A 17,401-nucleotide genomic window follows, 5' to 3' on the forward strand; every position below is an offset into this window, starting at 1 on the left:
AAATTCGTGCAAGTTAAACACATGAGCAGATTGCAAAGGCTCTGGGTTAAAATATAGCCTTCAAATCTTATTATATAAATTTACCAACATACTGCCGTTTTGTCACTTTGTGCTGTAATATAGCAGCACAAAGTAGTCGAACATTTCCTTCTCCTACAGTCACAGTTAGAAAGATTCTCTTTGTCTAACCAGCAGATCTACTTATAGACTTCTTATGTAATTAGACGACTCCACATATGTGTTATTTAGTATCTCTCTGGGCTTATTGTTGACTTCTGAACCTCTGTGTATTGAAGTCGACTTTTTTCTGGATCTTACGTGGGCGTGCTGTCCTCTCCTTGCTTCCTTCTCCTGCTTTCCTCCTCCACTATCTTCCTCAGCCCACAGCTTTGCTCTTCGGGCTTGGCCGTGACCGCAGACTCATGCAGTGTGATGTCACACCTCACACCTGCATCCTCCCTGCGCTTGCAGCTCCGGAAGCTTTGACCCAGAGACGGACACTCGCCCAGGAACTCTTCCTTGCCAGTGCACCTCACCTGGTCCAGGTGAATGGGTCCTTTCCCCTGACCAAAGCCTCTGGCTGCTGCTGCTCCACCACTGGAAATGGTAAGATTGTTCAGTTTCCTTATTTATTCAATCAATCAGCGCCTAGTTTTATGGATGTGAACATTAACCTGTGTCCAAGCTGTCTGCACACCACTGCAGCATTCAGGTCGTTCCATCCTGAGTCACAAATACTCCCCCAATCACCATGGAGATAAACCTCCACTCGACCCTCTTTCCTGCTCCTGCCACCCACCAGACGCACCAGGGGACCTGACAGAAAGAAAAAAAAAGAAAACTCTCATTTAAATTCATATCTGTGCATCTAACCAGTGCAGCCTCCACCTCCTCAGAACCAGCTACGTGTCCACTGACAGCTTTAAATGTCATTTTCACCCTGGTGTGTTTTCTCTGCACTTCTTTTTTCATTCTAATGACCTGTGTGTGTCAACAGGAGGCGCAGAACCTGAGATACTAAACAAGGCTTTCTTCTCCTCTGCTGTCAACATGTGACATTCTAACACCTTAGAAGAACGTGCAGCCGTCTGCTGATTTAAAATGAGGCAACAACAATGAGCCAGAAAATAAAACTAGGTTTAGTCTTTCACAGACTGAAATATATGTATTTTTCAGTCTTGTCTTTACAGATTATATGCACTATGAAGTGGATTCCGTTATTTTATGTATATTTTATACATCTGTATATAAATGTTATTAATGTGACTTAACCTGGTACAATGTGATCATTTGTCCGATGCTAAAATCGGCAGATAGAGTGAGGAACCAGAAGGTGGCAGTAATGTAACAAAACTGATTCCAACTGGCCAACACATTTTTTTTTAGTAATTGCAATTTTTTCACTTTATCTAAACTTAAATTACCTGTTTTAATAAATAAATGAATACACTTGTCAGAGTGAGAATTATTAAGTTGGAAAAATTATTAAGGAAAAATTAAAATATCTTTCATGTGCCCTGTGTTTAACATGTGTTAAGAGTGTCACAGTAAAGTCATCCTGAAGGATAAAAGTGCATTAATACGATTGAGGTCAGGTATCAGGACCAGCAGATTTCCTGTTCATCTCTTACCTGTTGAAGGAGAGATAACTGGGACCTTGTTGGTCTCCTGGCTGGGTCGACCCCTGCAGCGAACCCCGACATCCTCGCTGTGAGAGCAGTCGGTCCGTCCCCAGATCCCATGTTCACAGTCCAGCAGAGACGTCTCAGAACCCTCACACTGAACATCATCCAGGAGGATCAGGCCCACGCTGTCCCCGAATGTACCGTCTGACACAACCTCTGCGTGACCCCTGATCACACAGACAACTTCAATTAGCAAATGACAACATCTCCATGTTTTCACTTAACTACACTACTGAATTTATCATCATGCATATGTTAAGGAACAAGCCATGTTTCAAACACTGAGAAGTGAAAACAGAAAATGTTTTATGTTATTCCAACAAATGAACAGAAAGTGCTTTCTATTCTGTAACTCCTGTTTCCTGTGTTTAATTATAACACAGGCGCTCCTGGGAAATAATCAGGCTGTAGTGTTCTTAAGGAAATACTGCTCAGACACAAACAAGTACAAAGAGCTGTAAAATCCTTCCAGCAAATATATAACATATAAACTTTATGAAGATGCTGTGGATGGATGGATGAATCGGTGGACTACTGTTTGGCTCACAGACACATACTAAAGTATTGGTTCCTTCAAACCTGTAGCCCAGCTGTCTGCAGACCACCTCTGCGTGCTGCTGACCCCAGTGGTCGTCACACACCGTTCCCCAGTCGCCGTTGTGGAAAACTTCAACTCGACCCTCCCATGGATTGTCTCCACCCACCAGACGTACCACACCATCTGAAACCAGGTCACACTCTCTTATTATTGCTGTCTGCCCTTCAGCACCATCAGTGACTAATTGTCAGATCGACAACCGTGATGCCAGAACACACATCATCTATATACATGAATCTGCATTTGTCAGATTATTACTTGGATCAGTCCTAGATTACACTAAGGAATGGCAGCTGCTGATTTATAACCTCCTCTGGTTTCATTAATCCTGTTTCTACTTGTCAAACGCGGGACGCTGATGCTGCTTCTCATGCTAATGATTTATTGATACCCAGTCGCTATTAATAGCAGGCTATCAGTGATGTTATAGCAGTGTGTATGTGTGTACCTGTATAGGGGCTGCAGGAGACTCCAGCATCCTCCATGTGGTCACAGTTGTGTTGCTCCCAGTCACCATGATGACACTGATCCAGGAACAGCTCATTTCCTGTGCACTTGACTGCGTCCAGCAGGATGGGCCCTGAGCCCTGACCAAAGTGAGCCCATGACCAGGCTTTGGCCACTCCTCTGTAAACACAAGGACAAGATCAATGGCTTAATCGACCGTAGAAGGCAGATTTTGAGAAAGGTGACATGATATGGGGCAGTGGTGGCTTGGTGGTTAAGGAAGCAGACTTGGGTCCAGAAAGTTTCAGGTTTGAGTCCACCCTCTGCCAGGTTACCACTGAGGTGCTCTGAGCATGGCTCCGTCCCCACTCACTGCTCCACAGGCTCTTAAAGCTGCCCACTGTTCACTTTGGTGATGGGTTAAAAGCAGAGGTCACATTTGGTTGTGTGCAGTGGTGTGCTGTGTCACAATGACAAGGAGTTCACTTTCTAACTACTTGTTTTTATCAGTTCACATCTTAACTCCTGAGATGTGAACTGATAAAAACTGTTAACATCACAACCTTGATTCAGCACCTGAAAATGTAATAAGTAGATCTGAAATGTAATGTGGAGTCATGCCACGCAGTACAAACAAAGAAAGTTGTTAAAATACTTTGAGCCATTTTAGAATGTTAAACTATGGGGCAAATTCAATACAGTTGAAATACCAGAGTGTAAACAAGTCATCTTTAGAACCTGAGCAAACTACATTTTGATAGTTATTTACTTTCAAGCATTATGACTGAATTTGTTCAAACGTCAATGTTATTGCCTGATTGTCATCCAGACTGGAATATCACAGATATCAGAGTGAGAAAAACACTTGTCGTGAAGGGAATAATCATGCATTTTCACTTCATTTTAGCTAAAAGTGTCAACACACCTTCACAGGGCTGTGCAGCTGTGTGAAAAGCTGTTGTGAGACTGCAACTATTTAAGAGCACACAAGCACAGGCACAGGTGCACACAGGGTGAGAATTTCCTTTGGTGTTTTGGGGAGGGTTTAGTATTTTTCATTGCCCTGTTGCTGAAAATCACAATAGTAATAATTCATTTACTGAAGAGTAACTCATTAGCTCAAAACCTAATGAAAACATATATAAAATATATTTATATTTATTTAAAATTAGGCTGTTGTGTGAATTAGTTTGTACCTTTAAAAAATACTTTTTTAAATATATGCATACAAGTATAATATAACATTTTGGAAAAGTATGATGGGTAATGATGGTGAAAGATTCAGCTAAATGACTTTTTATTAAAGACAGATTAATAGTTCATTATTAAATAGATTTTTATGTGTTTTATGATGCAGCTACGTGTTTCTAAATGTAAAGCCAAGCAAATAGATATAAGGAAGTAGTCAACCACCAGAGCTATGATGCGAGAGATGGAGCTACCAGGTAGGAGACAAAGAGGAAGCCAAAGAGGAGATATATGGATGCAGTGAGGGAGGACATGCAGATAGCATGCCATTCACTTTGTTTGGTTCTTGTTCAGCATAATATTATGTTTTTTTATTATCAAAATGAGGAAAAAAAGACATTAAAACTGGTGTAAAATAACTGCTTTGCAGCCATCCTTGATAAAGCCACTAGCTGAAAGGGATTCTTTTTTCCTAGTCATATAAACATTTGGTCATTTCTATTATTATGGGTTTTCTTTGTTGGATATTTAGTTCGAGGTCAAAGCGATGAGGACAGGTGACTAAATGTCCCCACACAACATGTTGGTTTGGTGCAGTGGTGAAGTCATCAAACATACCCAAAACCAAGCTGTCTGCACACAACTTCGGCATCTTTGTCGTCCCACTGGTCATCACAGACCGTGCCCCACCTTTCAGCGTGGAACACCTCCACTCGACCTTCAAAGTCCTCCTCTCCTCCAACCAAACGCAACGGAGGACCACTGCCTACAAAACAAAAGTCGTTTATCCCCCCAAAAATATTTTTAAAGGCAAATTTGATGATTTTAATAAAATGGAAGTGTTTTATAACAACTCTACAAGACAAAACCTCAAAGACAAATCCCACTGACCTTCTGGTGGCTTACAGACCACTGCTGCCTCGTTCCCATGGCTGCAGTCACCGGTGACGAACGTCCGGCTACGACACTTACTGAGGCTGCTCTCATCCCCGCGGCAACCTAATCGCTCGTAGTGAAAGAGGCCAGAGCCTGAGCCAAACTGTGAGTGTCGCAACACTGTGCCAATTTCACTGTCAACAAAAGACGTGTTATATTTTTTAGAAAAAAAAAAACAACGGTACAGTCATATGTTACAGTCCTTGACCTTTACATTCTACCTTGGTTCTGGATTAGAAACTACAGCTTTATGGTAGAGCCTCTAACATCAAATGGATCTTTCATATTCATAAATTTGTTTTAATATTGCTAAAAATATCAACTACAAACTAAATCGTTAGCAACTAAATGTTTTCAAAGGTTTACAAAAATAGTATGAGCTCAGCACTGTAGAACGCTGGGCAATGACAATGGAGTCAAACCTACACTCTACACTGTATCTACCAACACGAACATAAAACAGCAGCCTTCTCTGCAGTTATGTCACAGATCTTTGAATATTATAGATGAAATTGGACTTGTATTTTTAAACCTACCCCAGGCCGAGCTGCCTACAGATGACACTGGCATCCCTGTCTGTCCAGTGTGAGTCACACACCGCCCCCCACTGACCATTCAGATAGACCTCCACCCGCCCACTGCCAGCAAACGAACTGCCAACCAGACGAGCAGCACCTAAGGAGTTGGAGAGACAGTTAGCTGATTACTGTAGCATGAACTTCATGTTGTAAATGTCAGATTATTATAATTACAGCATCTTGGAAACTTTGGAAACTTTTTACTACCTTTAAATAAAACTTATATTTGAAAAAATAGATATTTGGTTCCCTTCAGTTTTTTTACCATTTCAGACTAAATCTCTCTCTATATATATACAGTATATATATGTATATATAGTTCAGTGGAATAGCCTCTGATTTACTGCCCTTTTACTGATAAAAATGTAGAAATTGTAAATATCTAAAAGAAAACTTTGAACCACTTTTTTTAAATTCCATGTCGTTTTTTTGTGTATTTTTTGTGGTCTGTGAACTCACCCTGGTGACAGTCACAATATGCCCATCCAATGGCACCAGAGTTCTGCCTAAAGAAACACCAGGGGTTGGACTCTCGGTCTGGGTTCCTGCAGAATCCGTGGTCACCCAAACCTCGGCCAGGGTACTGCATCACATAGTCCGGAAACTCAGTCCATTTTAGACAGGGGGCGCCAGAGTCTGTCTGGGACACGGTGCCATTGTAGTATCCCAATTCTGTGAATCCCTCGGAGCAGGATAGAGGGACTGCAGGGAGAACGGGAAGTGGAAAGACCAGTCAGAGGATGTGAGGGATGAGGTGAGGATGAGATGTTCTGGACCTGAGGTGAAGAAGGTTTTTGGGGTCAGAGAGGTAAACGAGGATAAGAACATGTGAAATGCAGAAAGTTGGAGTGGAATTGCTTTGAATGAAATAACATTATCCCTGTGACTGTGTTTGGTCTGATAGAAGAGCTGACATGAAGAATTTTCATATTCTGTCCCTGCCACAGCAGAATCCTTCCTCTCAGATCCATGCTGAACTGGAGATATTTCCATTTCCTTAACCTGCCCTCATTTAACACAGTCATGGCCCAGGCTTTTTTATTCATCCTCTTTGAGCAGCAGGAAAGTGTGAGTGAAGGTTAGAAGAACTGGGAGAGAAACTGCTGACAGCAAAGTGCCGTAAAAACCAGGACACAAAACAGAGGAGCTTTTTCAGTGACGTCTGATAATTAATGAACAGGCGTCACACTGCAGAACAGCTTCACTTTGAAACAGAAAGCAACGATTACAGTCAGAGAGAGAGAGTAACTGTTTAGGTGTTAAATAGTTGAAGAGATAAATCGCTTCTCTCTGAGGTATTTATAGTCTCCGTTTATAACTTGATGCAGGAGTGAATCATTAACGGTGGTGTGGCTGTTGTTTATTTAAGGTTGACGTTCACCGGTTACAAAAAGAAGCCTCTTTGTCTATAAGGTATATTCTCCGTCTAAGTAACTCTGGGTTGGACTCCAGGTCAAAAAAAAAAAAATTGACCAAAGTGATTCTATTTTAATTGCGACTGCACCTACGCCTCGCAATAGTGTAGCAGACAATCTTCAAAACTGGTCCATTCCAGTTTAATTGATACAGTAGGAGGCCAAATGACAGAAAAGGCAGTCACTAAAAGCAACAAAAACATTTTCTTCATTTAAAACAATTGCTTTTGGGAGGATGAACATGTGCACAACCAAAAAAGACAAGGCCAAAAATTCAGACCTTAAGGAATTCCTGACCTTGAAAGCAGCCCAGTGTTTCTTACAAGTCAGACAGTTTGTAAACTGTATTCTCTCCACAACCAAGAGAATATCTGTCTCCATAATCATACCTGGAACTACAGCTGCCAGAAATTGTTTTTTATTATTATTATTTTACACAGTTACAAAGACCAAGCAGGTAATAAATTGTAAAAGATAGCAGTTCAATAAGCAGCCATGCTCTTATCTCCTCAACACACACACGCCCAGCTCAGATGACCGTCAACACTGCGTGGATGATGCAACAAATACTGTCTGAGGACACACACACCAATGTGCAAAACACGCACACACTTATATTTCACTGCATTGTGAACACACGGTGCTGCATTCAAGCACAAAATCACACTCAGGGCTGAATACACACAATCAGGTGGTGTGCAGTTTGGTAGAAAATTAAGAGGAAGAGCAGAACAGAGAATATGTGATGGCACAGGACACCTCATGACAAGGGGAATCAATTACACAGAAGTGAACCGAGCTGAAATCTGCTCCAAAACAATAAATAATGCACAGCACCCGCAGACAATGCAGCTCTAACCTCAAAAAGTAGCAGTATTTCAACCTGCATGGTCTTCTACTGTACTAAGAGTCCAGACTGTCCCTTTAAGAGTATGACACAGGAGAAAGTGAAAGCAAGTGAACAGAGAACAGAAAGCAAAGACAAACGCACACTTTTTTTGTGCAGGGCAGGTCCTACCAACAACAGTGAGTATTTCCTTTCAGATCCAAACATATCTGTGACTCTTTAAACATATATACGTATATGTATATGTATATGTATATATATATATATAAATTCCCATTTTATTTTTAGAACAAAGAAAACTAGTTGTGAGGTTAGAGAATTTTCGAAGAAACACTAAGTTGGGGGCCTTATTTTGTCACAACGTCATTAGCAATATACTTCACATTGGATAAGAAGTATGCATTATAACTAGACATACTGGAGGTCGTCAGTTGTATGTTTATATAGGAAACGCAGTTTTCAGTTCACTATACACCGTCAGCGATGTGTTGTTGTTTTTTAACAAGGAGTTTGTTTAGACAACAATGTGCATCTCTGCTCTGTCCTGACTGACAGGGAATAGCAGGTTAACAGGTAAACCTCGTCTTTAGGAACTTTTTTGTCGTTACATTAGACGCATCTAATGTTTGTCTGCCAAGTCGTTGGAACAGCAGCAGCCAAAAACACAGCAGCGTCCGTCTTTGTCAGAGGCGAGGAGACAACAGTAACACTACCAGCCGTTTCCATAAACTCTCTTTGCCCCTGCAGCAAAGTCTGCAAAAAAGTCTGCATTGTGTACGTCCGTGGTCGGACCTTTCAGAAGCAAAAGTTTAAACTCATTCTCTAAAGATACGTGTTGTTAAAACAACACTTTTCTGGCCTTCTGTCGGGAAATATTGCGTCTCAAATTCTATGCGAGGAAAGTGGTTGACTTTAAGCAAGCACTTGTTTACTTTACGTTAACGTAAATTGTCGTAACACCAATACAACATGACGTTGCACTTCCAGGTCAATTTCAAATTTAATCGTACGCTACAGCATTTTATTTATTATGCGCATCCTGAATATTATCCACGTAATATTTCCAAATATTAAGACTTTTCCAAAACTTTGAAGAAAAGTTTATTTTTCGTTAACTTTTAAAATACCTAATAAATGCAATTTCAATTTCCATACCTTTTCCAAAAACGATCTTGACTTTACGAACCCTGTATTATTATTATTATTATTATTATTATTATTATTATTATTATAACCAGTAGTAGTACAAGTAGTAGTGCAAGTAATAGTTTAAAACCTAACTTTAATCACTTAATGTTGTCATGTCTATACTCAAAAGAGCAGAGGAATCTCTTTTGTTTTACTAAAACTGTTTTTTCCATTTTATTTTTAATTTTTAGGGGGAGCTACTGCCACACACTGGTTATCTATCTTAAAAGTTCTGTAAAAAATTTAGCACCTCAAGTCTCCGAGGTAATTGATAGTACTGTGTGTATTTTCTCCAGGTACTCTGGTTTTCCCCCCACAGTTAAAACCATACAGGATTAAGATAAACTGGACACTTTAAATAAACCATTGGTATGTGTGGGGGTGTGAATGGTTGTTCGTCTCTAATTGGCCTAGCACCACTGTGAATAAATGAAGTTATATGTGTCAGGTGAGACTATTTCCATAACTCTCCAGTGTACAAACATGGCATTTTAAGACCCGATTACTTCACCTACTGCTGAACTCAAGACTAGATGTTTTTGGAGTCATTTCACGGCAAATAACTCCGCTTTCAAACACACACACACACACACAAACACACTCTAGCAATCAAAACTTCTGTCTTTTGTTTCTGTGTGCTTAGAAATGGCCTCCAACCTCAGCCTCCTGTCTGAAGACCAGCTTCTTTGTTCAATCTGTCTGGATTTGTTCACTCAACCAGTGACCACCCCATGTGGACACAACTTCTGCATGTCCTGTCTCACCTCTTACTGGAACAGTCAAGCAGTCTGTCAATGCCCTATCTGTAAAGAAACATTTGAAAATAGGCCCAATCTCAGGGTCAACACTTTTATCTCAGAGCTAATGTCACAGTTCACGTTGCTTCAGGTAACAGATTCTCAGACCTGCACCCTGGACCAGCCGAAGGTGAACTCTGACGGTGTGGTGCTTTGTGATGTTTGTACTGATGACCAGCAAAAGGCTGTTAAATCCTGCTTTGACTGTCTGACATCGTACTGCAGTCCCCATTTAGAGCATCATTACAGAGCTGCTGGACTGAAGAGACACACGCTGTGTGATCCTGTAGTCAATCTGGAAGACAGGATTTGCAAGGAGCACCACCATCTCCTCACAGTGTTTTGCAGTGATGACCGCAAGTTGTTGTGTGACCTCTGCGTCACACAACATGCACCACAGCATGCAGACCACAGTTTGGTTCCTGTGCAGCAAGCATATGTTGAGATGAAGAATGAGTTGATGCGCAGGGATTTTGACATCCAGAAGATGATTGAGGAAAGGCAACAGAGGGTGAAAGCCATGAAGGAGTCCGTGGAACAAAGCCGAAAGGACAGCAAAGACATGATCGCTTACAGCGTGCAGGAGTTGACGGCACTAGTGAGTGAGATCCAGGAGAACCAGGAGCAGCTGGTGAGAGCGATTGAGGAGAAGCAGAAAGAAGGTGAAGAAGAAGCAGAAGGTTTGATCAGCTTTGTCAACCAGGAGGTGAATGAGCTGCAGAAGACAATCCTGCAGCTGAGAGAGCTAACGGTGACTCAGGATCGTTTTACCTTCCTCCAGAAATTCAAAAGCTCATCCTTCCCAGTCCTACAAAAAAACTTGCCTAAAACCAGCTTTTACCAACACCTGGAGGTTCGGCACATGCAGAAATATTTGAGCAGGTGCATGTCTCAGCTGCAAGTGCTTGTGAATAAAATGACCAGCGAAATAAACACCTTTTCTGTGTCCGACAACGTCACACTGAGGTACCTTCAGCAGTATGAGGTGAACGTTGTGCTGGACCCTAACACAGCAAATCCACATTTGATTTTATCTAATGATATGAAACAGGTGAGATACAATGTAGGTGCAGGTCTGTGGCTAGTCCAGGACTTGAAACCAAACATGTTCATCACACATCTTGCAGTTCTGGGTCACAACGGCTTCATGTCCCGTAAGTTCTACTTTGAGGTATTTGTGGGTCAGAAGACCGAATGGTCCCTGGGTGTGGCCTCTGGTTCGATTGAGAGGAGAGCTGCAATCCCTCAGAGTCCTGACAATGGGCTCTGGGCAATCTGGTTTAAAAAAGATAGGTTTGAAACTTTCTGCTGCCCAGGTGTGACAGTTCACTCAGATACACTGGAGAGAGTGGGCGTGTTTGTAGATTATGATGAAGGTGAAGTATCATTCTACGACGTAGAGAAAGCCCAACTCATCTTCTCCTTCACTGAGTGTTCCTTCTTTGAGGAGCTATACCCATACTTCAATCCTTGTGACAATGAATATGGTGCAAACCTCGATCCACTGGTCATTGTTCCAGTCGGCTGTTCACCAGATTTACAGACATGAAGGGTTGTTGTTGAGAAAAAGTAATTAATTAATTAAATAATAAGTGCACCTTTTTATCCAGGTTTGGACAAAATTTTCCATTAATTATTAAATATTATATAATATTATTAATTATTATTAATTTTAAGAAAGAGTCCTTTGAAATAAGTTGTTTTATGTTCTCTTTTTATTTATTAGTTCTTAATGAATAACCTTTAATTATAATTTTTTACTCACTTTAGTTCATGATTATTTAAAGAGTAGGCAAGCAATCCACTTTCAGAATGATTCTGGATGTCGACAGCGATATAATGTTGACTTGATTTACCACATACCACCGCCAAATAAAAGCACACACATCAGATGCTAAAATGACTGCCACGCTTGACTACCCAGAATATGCTTATGTTTTGATTGTGTAATCTTAAAGAGCTGCTGACTGCATCATCAGTGAGTGTAGCTTCTGACTCAGGCACTTCAGGTTGATGCGAGTTCAGGTCGCTGACAAACAAATTACTCCAGCTGCTTCCTGCAGTAGCTTTAAATCTCAGATACGTCCTCTATGGAATTAATCCCTGACCCTCTCACTTCCTGCCAACTGCAGATTTGAAAACGAAATTTTGTGGTTTACAAAGTCACCATATGAAGGAGTAGTGGTTGGCCTCACCACCAAAAAGGTCGGTAAACACACAACAGGTACAACAGTAACCAACCTAAGATTACTTAAGATTACTGACTTTAAATATCAGAAGATCATCATAGGTCCTCACACAGCAGAGCACGTCTGCTATTATTTTCCTCCCACTTCCTTTTTTTATGTGCAGTCTGTGTATAGTAGGAGTTTCTGTGTACTGTGCACTACTTGAGGTGTACAACTGAATTTGCAGCTATGGTCTTTATGAAGTCATTTCAAAGCAGTGCCAGGAATTTTGTGGACAGTTTGCCTTGCTCTCCTGGATCTATATATGTTATATATGAGTTTGTGGGTCACAAGGATAAATACTTTAGCATAAGACATTTAGCACCATTCTTTCCAAATGCTATGTACTACATTAAGATGTTACAGTAGATGCAGCCTGACAACTGGGCTATATTTGCAAGCCTTAGCCTTGCAATACTTATATAAATTATTAATAACTCATTTATTAAATTTGAAAACAATATTTCTTTTTAAAAATTGGATCTCATAAACTGAAAATAAGGTAACATTTGGATCCCAAGGCTTACACGTTTGAGAACTACTGCCTTAAAATCACATCACTGTTTCTACTTGATTTTATGATTTATTGATCTGATTAATGATGATGACGGTTATTCACTAAACAAAACATTTATCTGTAGTATTATGCCTTTAATTGTTGGTAGAAAAATGTGACTTTAAAATGAAGATAAAATGTAAGTGTAATTTATTGTTCACCACTGAATGAGCCTTTTTTATTTACATTAGAGGTGAACCTTACACTACAGAGCTTGCCATGTTTGGTCACCATGTTTTTTATTTCTCTGCATAATCCACAGCAAATAAATAATAAAATTAATTAATTTGTCTAGTAACAAACCTAGACTCAGTTTGAGTTTTTTTAAACATAAAAAGTAGCTTTACCACTAGATGTCACTAAATCCTACTCACTGATGGAGATCAAAATTAGGATCTTTCAAACCATAAATTTGCATTTTCTATTTAAACTTTTTTTGATCCATAAATTACTTTACACATTCTCTTTCATTAATTCTTTACATCCTTAACATCCTGTATATCCCATTCAGTTTTCCTTGAACACCCACAGGGCTCACAACAACACACAGAAAACACTCCCTGCAGCTAACGCCCTCCTTATTGCCACGACAACAGTACTCTACCCATCGCCATGGGAACACTGTCTCCTTGTTCCTATAATCCTTTTTTCCGGCCACAATGAGTATTTGACACGGTTCACACTCGGAGGTTTGGTGAATGTGTGTTGGGTGTTTGGCAGAGGAATAGTCTCTGTGAACCACACACTGTAATAATATTGACTCTGGGGGAGGATTTATGTGAAGGAGGCGATTTAGAACAATTTTAATAAAATTCTTAACGCAGCAATGAGACATAAAGAAAAGGTGTTTAACCAAGAAGGTGACACATTGTTTCTGTACATAAATTTCACCTGTCCAACGTCTACGTACGGCTGTAAAAGCAGCGTGTTGCGGCATTGAAATTGAGCCTGAGAAGACCCAACCCCCACCATCATCACCACTGTTCCCTTGTCAGGGGTGTAGAGAATAAAAAAGGGAAATTAACAGCAAAGGTTGAAGAACAAGGAGAAGACTTTGAGGAGAAGACGATGCAGCAGGAGAGTGGGTTTTTTTATGAGGTTCTCACACAAAATGTGGGTTAAAGTGGAAGGAGAAAATCAGTGGCGTAAAATAAGATGGTGTACAGTAGGAGGAGGAAGACAGATGGAGAAAGTCCAAGTGTTGTGTGTGTGGAGTAACACCTCCCACTCACCAGAATTCTGCACCTCGTTTAAGTAACTGTCCTCAGCCACGACCTGCAGGGAAAGAAAGGAAACTCCAGGTGAGATGTGTCATAAAATGTTTGTTTTTTTTAAATTAGAAAAAAAAAATTCACAACAAGGTTATATCATTTTTTCAGGCACAGTTGGTAACGAATAACAAAAACAAACCTTTTCTTTCACACTTCATACCAAAAACATGTATAGAAATACATTTTATCACTGTGTTTCATAATATTTTATTTGCTAAATGTAAGATATACCAAGAAAGTGCCAAAGAACAAAGTGAAAAGGTTCTGCTCATTAACTGAGACATTACATTTTTCCACTGTTCTTCAGGTGCATCTGCACACCCTGGTTTCTGTGGCCTTGCAGCAATATCAGTGACGTGACATTGTTTAGAAATGATGTCTGTGATTAAAATGACAAAGGGCTCACATATAGAAAGGTTATAAGAACATTTTTGAATGAGCTCCTGCTTCCGGAGACATAGTGACCTCATTTTCTGTGAAGCAAAAGGACTGATTACAATTAATCAGGTACATCTCCGGAGTTGTTGTCAACCTTTGCAAACCTCCACCTGCTCATCTCCATCAACTCCATGTGGGCCACCACCACAGCTAGAATCACACTTCTATGCTTTCTGAGGAGGCTGCAGCAGGCTGACCTCAGCCCATCAGTTCTGACCTCTCCTGTTGAAGGGAGCACACCGACATCCTCCATCACTGTAACTGCTGCCTGACTCACAGGAAGTTGCTGGAAATTGTGGTTAAATCTGTTCACAGAATAGCCAGCAGCAGCTTTTTCTTTTTCTACATTTTCATCAGCGGCTGCAGGAGCAGAGTGTTCTGCATCATGACAGGCCCTGGCCATCTCAGACACAAACTGTTCATCCTCTCAGGTAGCAGCCTGCTCTGCCTCAAAGCCACAAACGCACACAGACAGGATGATCACAATACCTGCCACCCACGATGGTAGCAGTAAAAAAAAACACACCTGAGGGCATCATGCTTCAGTGAATATATTTATAAGACACAGAAATTCACTGCACTTTACAAATGTATTTAAATTAATTGAATCCTTTTTTTTCTTTTTTACAATAGCTGCATGCATCGATGCACATCTTTGCTCTCCTTGTCAATGTGGTATAAAGGTGGCTTCACACTGTGTCTTTACTCTAAATGCATTTTCCCTATTGCTTTCTTAGTTGTCACTGCTTCTGCAAATTTAAAATTTAAAAGAGCAAACCCACACATTCAGTGATCAACAGTAAGAGACAGCGTCAGGTGATATCTGACTGCTTCAATTTTAGAAATCAGGTCAACTCTCTGCTGTGAGGAACCTGGAAAAACACACAAGTATAAACCACACACTAGCACAGGAAGCCATGTGACTCTGAGGGATAATTCAGACTGTTGGTAGAACAATCCAACAGATTTCAGGTTCAGCCGTATTAGGACGTCCACATGGACTGCAGGTCTGAAGAAGACAAAGCCGGAAATTGATGAAAATAATACAAGCACGCACTCACGTGCATAACATCTCCAATACAAACAGCTCCCAGAAGGCACTCTGCTATCTAATGATGTTAGTGTAGAACATGTGACCTGTGGTGGTGAACATGGGTGCTGCTGAAATTCGAATTCGTGTCAGTCACACAGCTCCATTATGGCTCTAATCAGCTAAGATGCTTCTGCACCTGCCACCACTGCACACACACACACACACACACACACGGGACCCAGAGAGGACCCTCACCTCAGCGCTGTTTCATAGTTTAAAGCTCTACAGATCACAAGAGGAATTCCTGTTTCAGAGGTTTTCACTGTTTTGATTTCTTTCTGTTTTCAACACCTTCGTTCTGATGTCTGACAAAACAAAGACAAAGTGCCGCTGCAGTCCCCAGTGTTTCCCATGAAAAAAAAACGGAAAAACAGTCAGCAATGATGTTTGAATGTAAAAGAGTCATTTTTGTGCGACACGCATGGTCGCCCTCAGTTGGCAGCTGCTATAAAATCCATCACACTGTTCTCCTTAATGTTGCTACAACATGCTGAAAAAATTAACACTAAATACGATGTATTATAGGAAGAGAGAGAGAGAGAGAGATAATGTAATAGTCATTGAATGGATGGATGGAAGGAGCAACATGAACTCCACATATAAAATGGCTTATAACAATAACATTGTTAATTAAAGAATGAAATGAATGAGAATGAGAATGAAAAAGTAAAATATTTGGAAATGAAGGAATATTTCACAGCCATTTCAGACATATTTTAAAATAAACTTTTTTTTTAAAAGAATACATTTCTTCTCTGAATATTTTACTGCTCTTTAAAACACTACATGTAAAAATACCCAAACTCTCCTCCAATAAGCTGCACAGAAGTAGACAAACACACAGATGCACACAGGTTCACATGGCTATTTTTGTTACGCAGACGTTGCATCATCCTACATCTCCAGAAAGAAAGAAGAAAAGAAAGAAAGAAAAAAGGAAAGAAAGAAAGGAAGAAAGACAGGTTTGATTTGACCCTGAGCGTTCAGGATCGCACACAATGAGTATCATGTCGTACAAAATTGTAGCTAGACAAAAGCAACTGAGAGAGGTAAAGGACCAGCAAATATGTGAAGGTTAGAAATCCAAAATATAACCAAAAATGTAAAGTGTTCATTTGCACATATGTGTTCTTCATATGCCAACAGTGTGTTATTGTGCTTTTCTCAGATGTACCACCCAGGAAACATTGAGTACCAAACAACCACATCCTTACAGATGCCATGTGGATCTAATGCTGAGAATACACATTCACCACAGTTTAAACTTGAATTTCCTGGCTGTGTCTTATGTTTCATATTTTCTCTTGGGGTCACATGAGCTGCAGCCAATCACAACAATCCTAGGTGGAGGGCAGGGTTCACCCTGGACAGTTCACCAGTCTGACACCATTCACACTCACATTTACACCTCTGGTCAATTATGTACGCCTAACCTAATCCGGACAAATGTTGACATACATACAAACTCCATACACAAGGTCCACTAGTTCTCACCGGGGACTGAACCAAGAACTCTGTTACTGCAAGGCAGAAGTATTAACCACCCATTGGCAGACATAAGTGAAAAGTAACCATCCCCTGGTAATGGACTGTATGGAGATGATAAATCCCTCTGTCAGTTTCAGTAGTGAAGAACACGTTTTTGTCCTAACCGTACCACCTGTCTCTACAACGTTTACCTACAGTAAACACATGTGGGATGAATGGACGCCTTCGACAGGCTGTAACCGCCTGCACAGAATCCATCTCCCTCTCATCACACCACCATACAAGGGAGGATGTGCATTACTATGTGTGTGCGAATGTGCGCGGCTGCCGTGCGTCAGAGGCGCGTGATGACCGTGGCACCACTAATTGCCTAAATGGTCCATTACAAGCGCTTCATGTCCTTTCATCAGGACCGGGCCGGACCTGCCGTCTTGGAAATGCACTCTGGGTAAATGGATCATCTCCGTCAAGACCATTCAAGCATGGCTGCACAGTTGTTTAGAAATACCTGGTATTTACAACACGCACAATGTGGAGTGAAGGTACAGTATTGTCTTCACTGACAGATTTTAGCTGCGGATTCTATGAAACATGCGGCGGATGTGAGTCAGTCTCACTGTCCTGGATTCTAGGTACATAAATATAGTG

The 17,401-nt window shown here is 40.8% G+C and overlaps 2 protein-coding genes across 7 annotated transcripts in view; one reads left to right on the forward strand and one right to left on the reverse strand.

Annotated features, from left to right (window-relative positions):
- Positions 1 to 17,401, reverse strand: part of LOC103381764 (neurotrypsin-like) — a 31,459-nt gene that overhangs the window by 6,347 nt on the left and 7,711 nt on the right. For 4 of the 5 annotated variants that reach the window (XM_025057603.1, XM_025057602.1, XM_025057604.1 and 1 more), the window contains exons 7-16: positions 13,696 to 13,738; positions 5,892 to 6,134; positions 5,391 to 5,529; positions 4,810 to 4,988; positions 4,537 to 4,684; positions 2,732 to 2,910; positions 2,265 to 2,406; positions 1,632 to 1,852; positions 675 to 816; positions 319 to 597 (exon numbers count right to left, since the gene is read on the reverse strand). In XM_025057603.1, coding sequence (XP_024913371.1) covers positions 319 to 597; positions 675 to 816; positions 1,632 to 1,852; positions 2,265 to 2,406; positions 2,732 to 2,910; positions 4,537 to 4,684; positions 4,810 to 4,988; positions 5,391 to 5,529; positions 5,892 to 6,134; positions 13,696 to 13,738 — 1,715 coding nt within the window. Of the gene's footprint in view, positions 1 to 318; positions 598 to 674; positions 817 to 1,631; positions 1,853 to 2,264; positions 2,407 to 2,731; positions 2,911 to 4,536; positions 4,685 to 4,809; positions 4,989 to 5,390; positions 5,530 to 5,891; positions 6,209 to 13,695; positions 13,739 to 17,401 lie in introns of all 5 variants that reach the window. The other variant, XM_025057605.1, reaches the window with a different exon arrangement.
- On the forward strand, positions 6,208 to 12,623 carry LOC103381820 (E3 ubiquitin-protein ligase TRIM21-like). 2 transcript variants are annotated; one of them, XM_008314366.3, is made up of 2 exons: positions 6,208 to 7,873; positions 9,526 to 12,623. In XM_008314366.3, exons 1-2 carry the CDS (start codon positions 7,735 to 7,737, stop codon positions 11,226 to 11,228), a joined length of 1,842 nt encoding a protein of 613 aa, XP_008312588.1. In that variant the 5' UTR covers positions 6,208 to 7,734; the 3' UTR covers positions 11,229 to 12,623. The 2 variants fall into 2 exon arrangements, with proteins under 2 accessions (XP_008312588.1, XP_024913377.1); XM_025057609.1 differs by lacking the exon at positions 6,208 to 7,873 and adding an exon at positions 8,928 to 9,146.

The sequence above is a fragment of the Cynoglossus semilaevis genome, chromosome 8, assembly GCF_000523025.1.
Source record: "Cynoglossus semilaevis isolate Cse_v1.0 chromosome 8, Cse_v1.0, whole genome shotgun sequence".
Lineage (NCBI taxonomy): Eukaryota > Metazoa > Chordata > Actinopteri > Pleuronectiformes > Cynoglossidae > Cynoglossus > Cynoglossus semilaevis.

What these genes read in the sequence shown, in the direction of transcription:
- LOC103381820 (XM_008314366.3), top strand. Translation starts at nt 7,735, where the DNA reads ATGGTCTTCTACTGTACTAAGAGTCCAGACTGTCCCTTTAAGAGTATG. An exon ending in GGCAGGTCCTACCAACAACA is followed by an intron (nt 7,874 to 9,525) that starts GTGAGTATTTCC and finishes CTGTGTGCTTAG; the next exon opens with AAATGGCCTCCAACCTCAGC.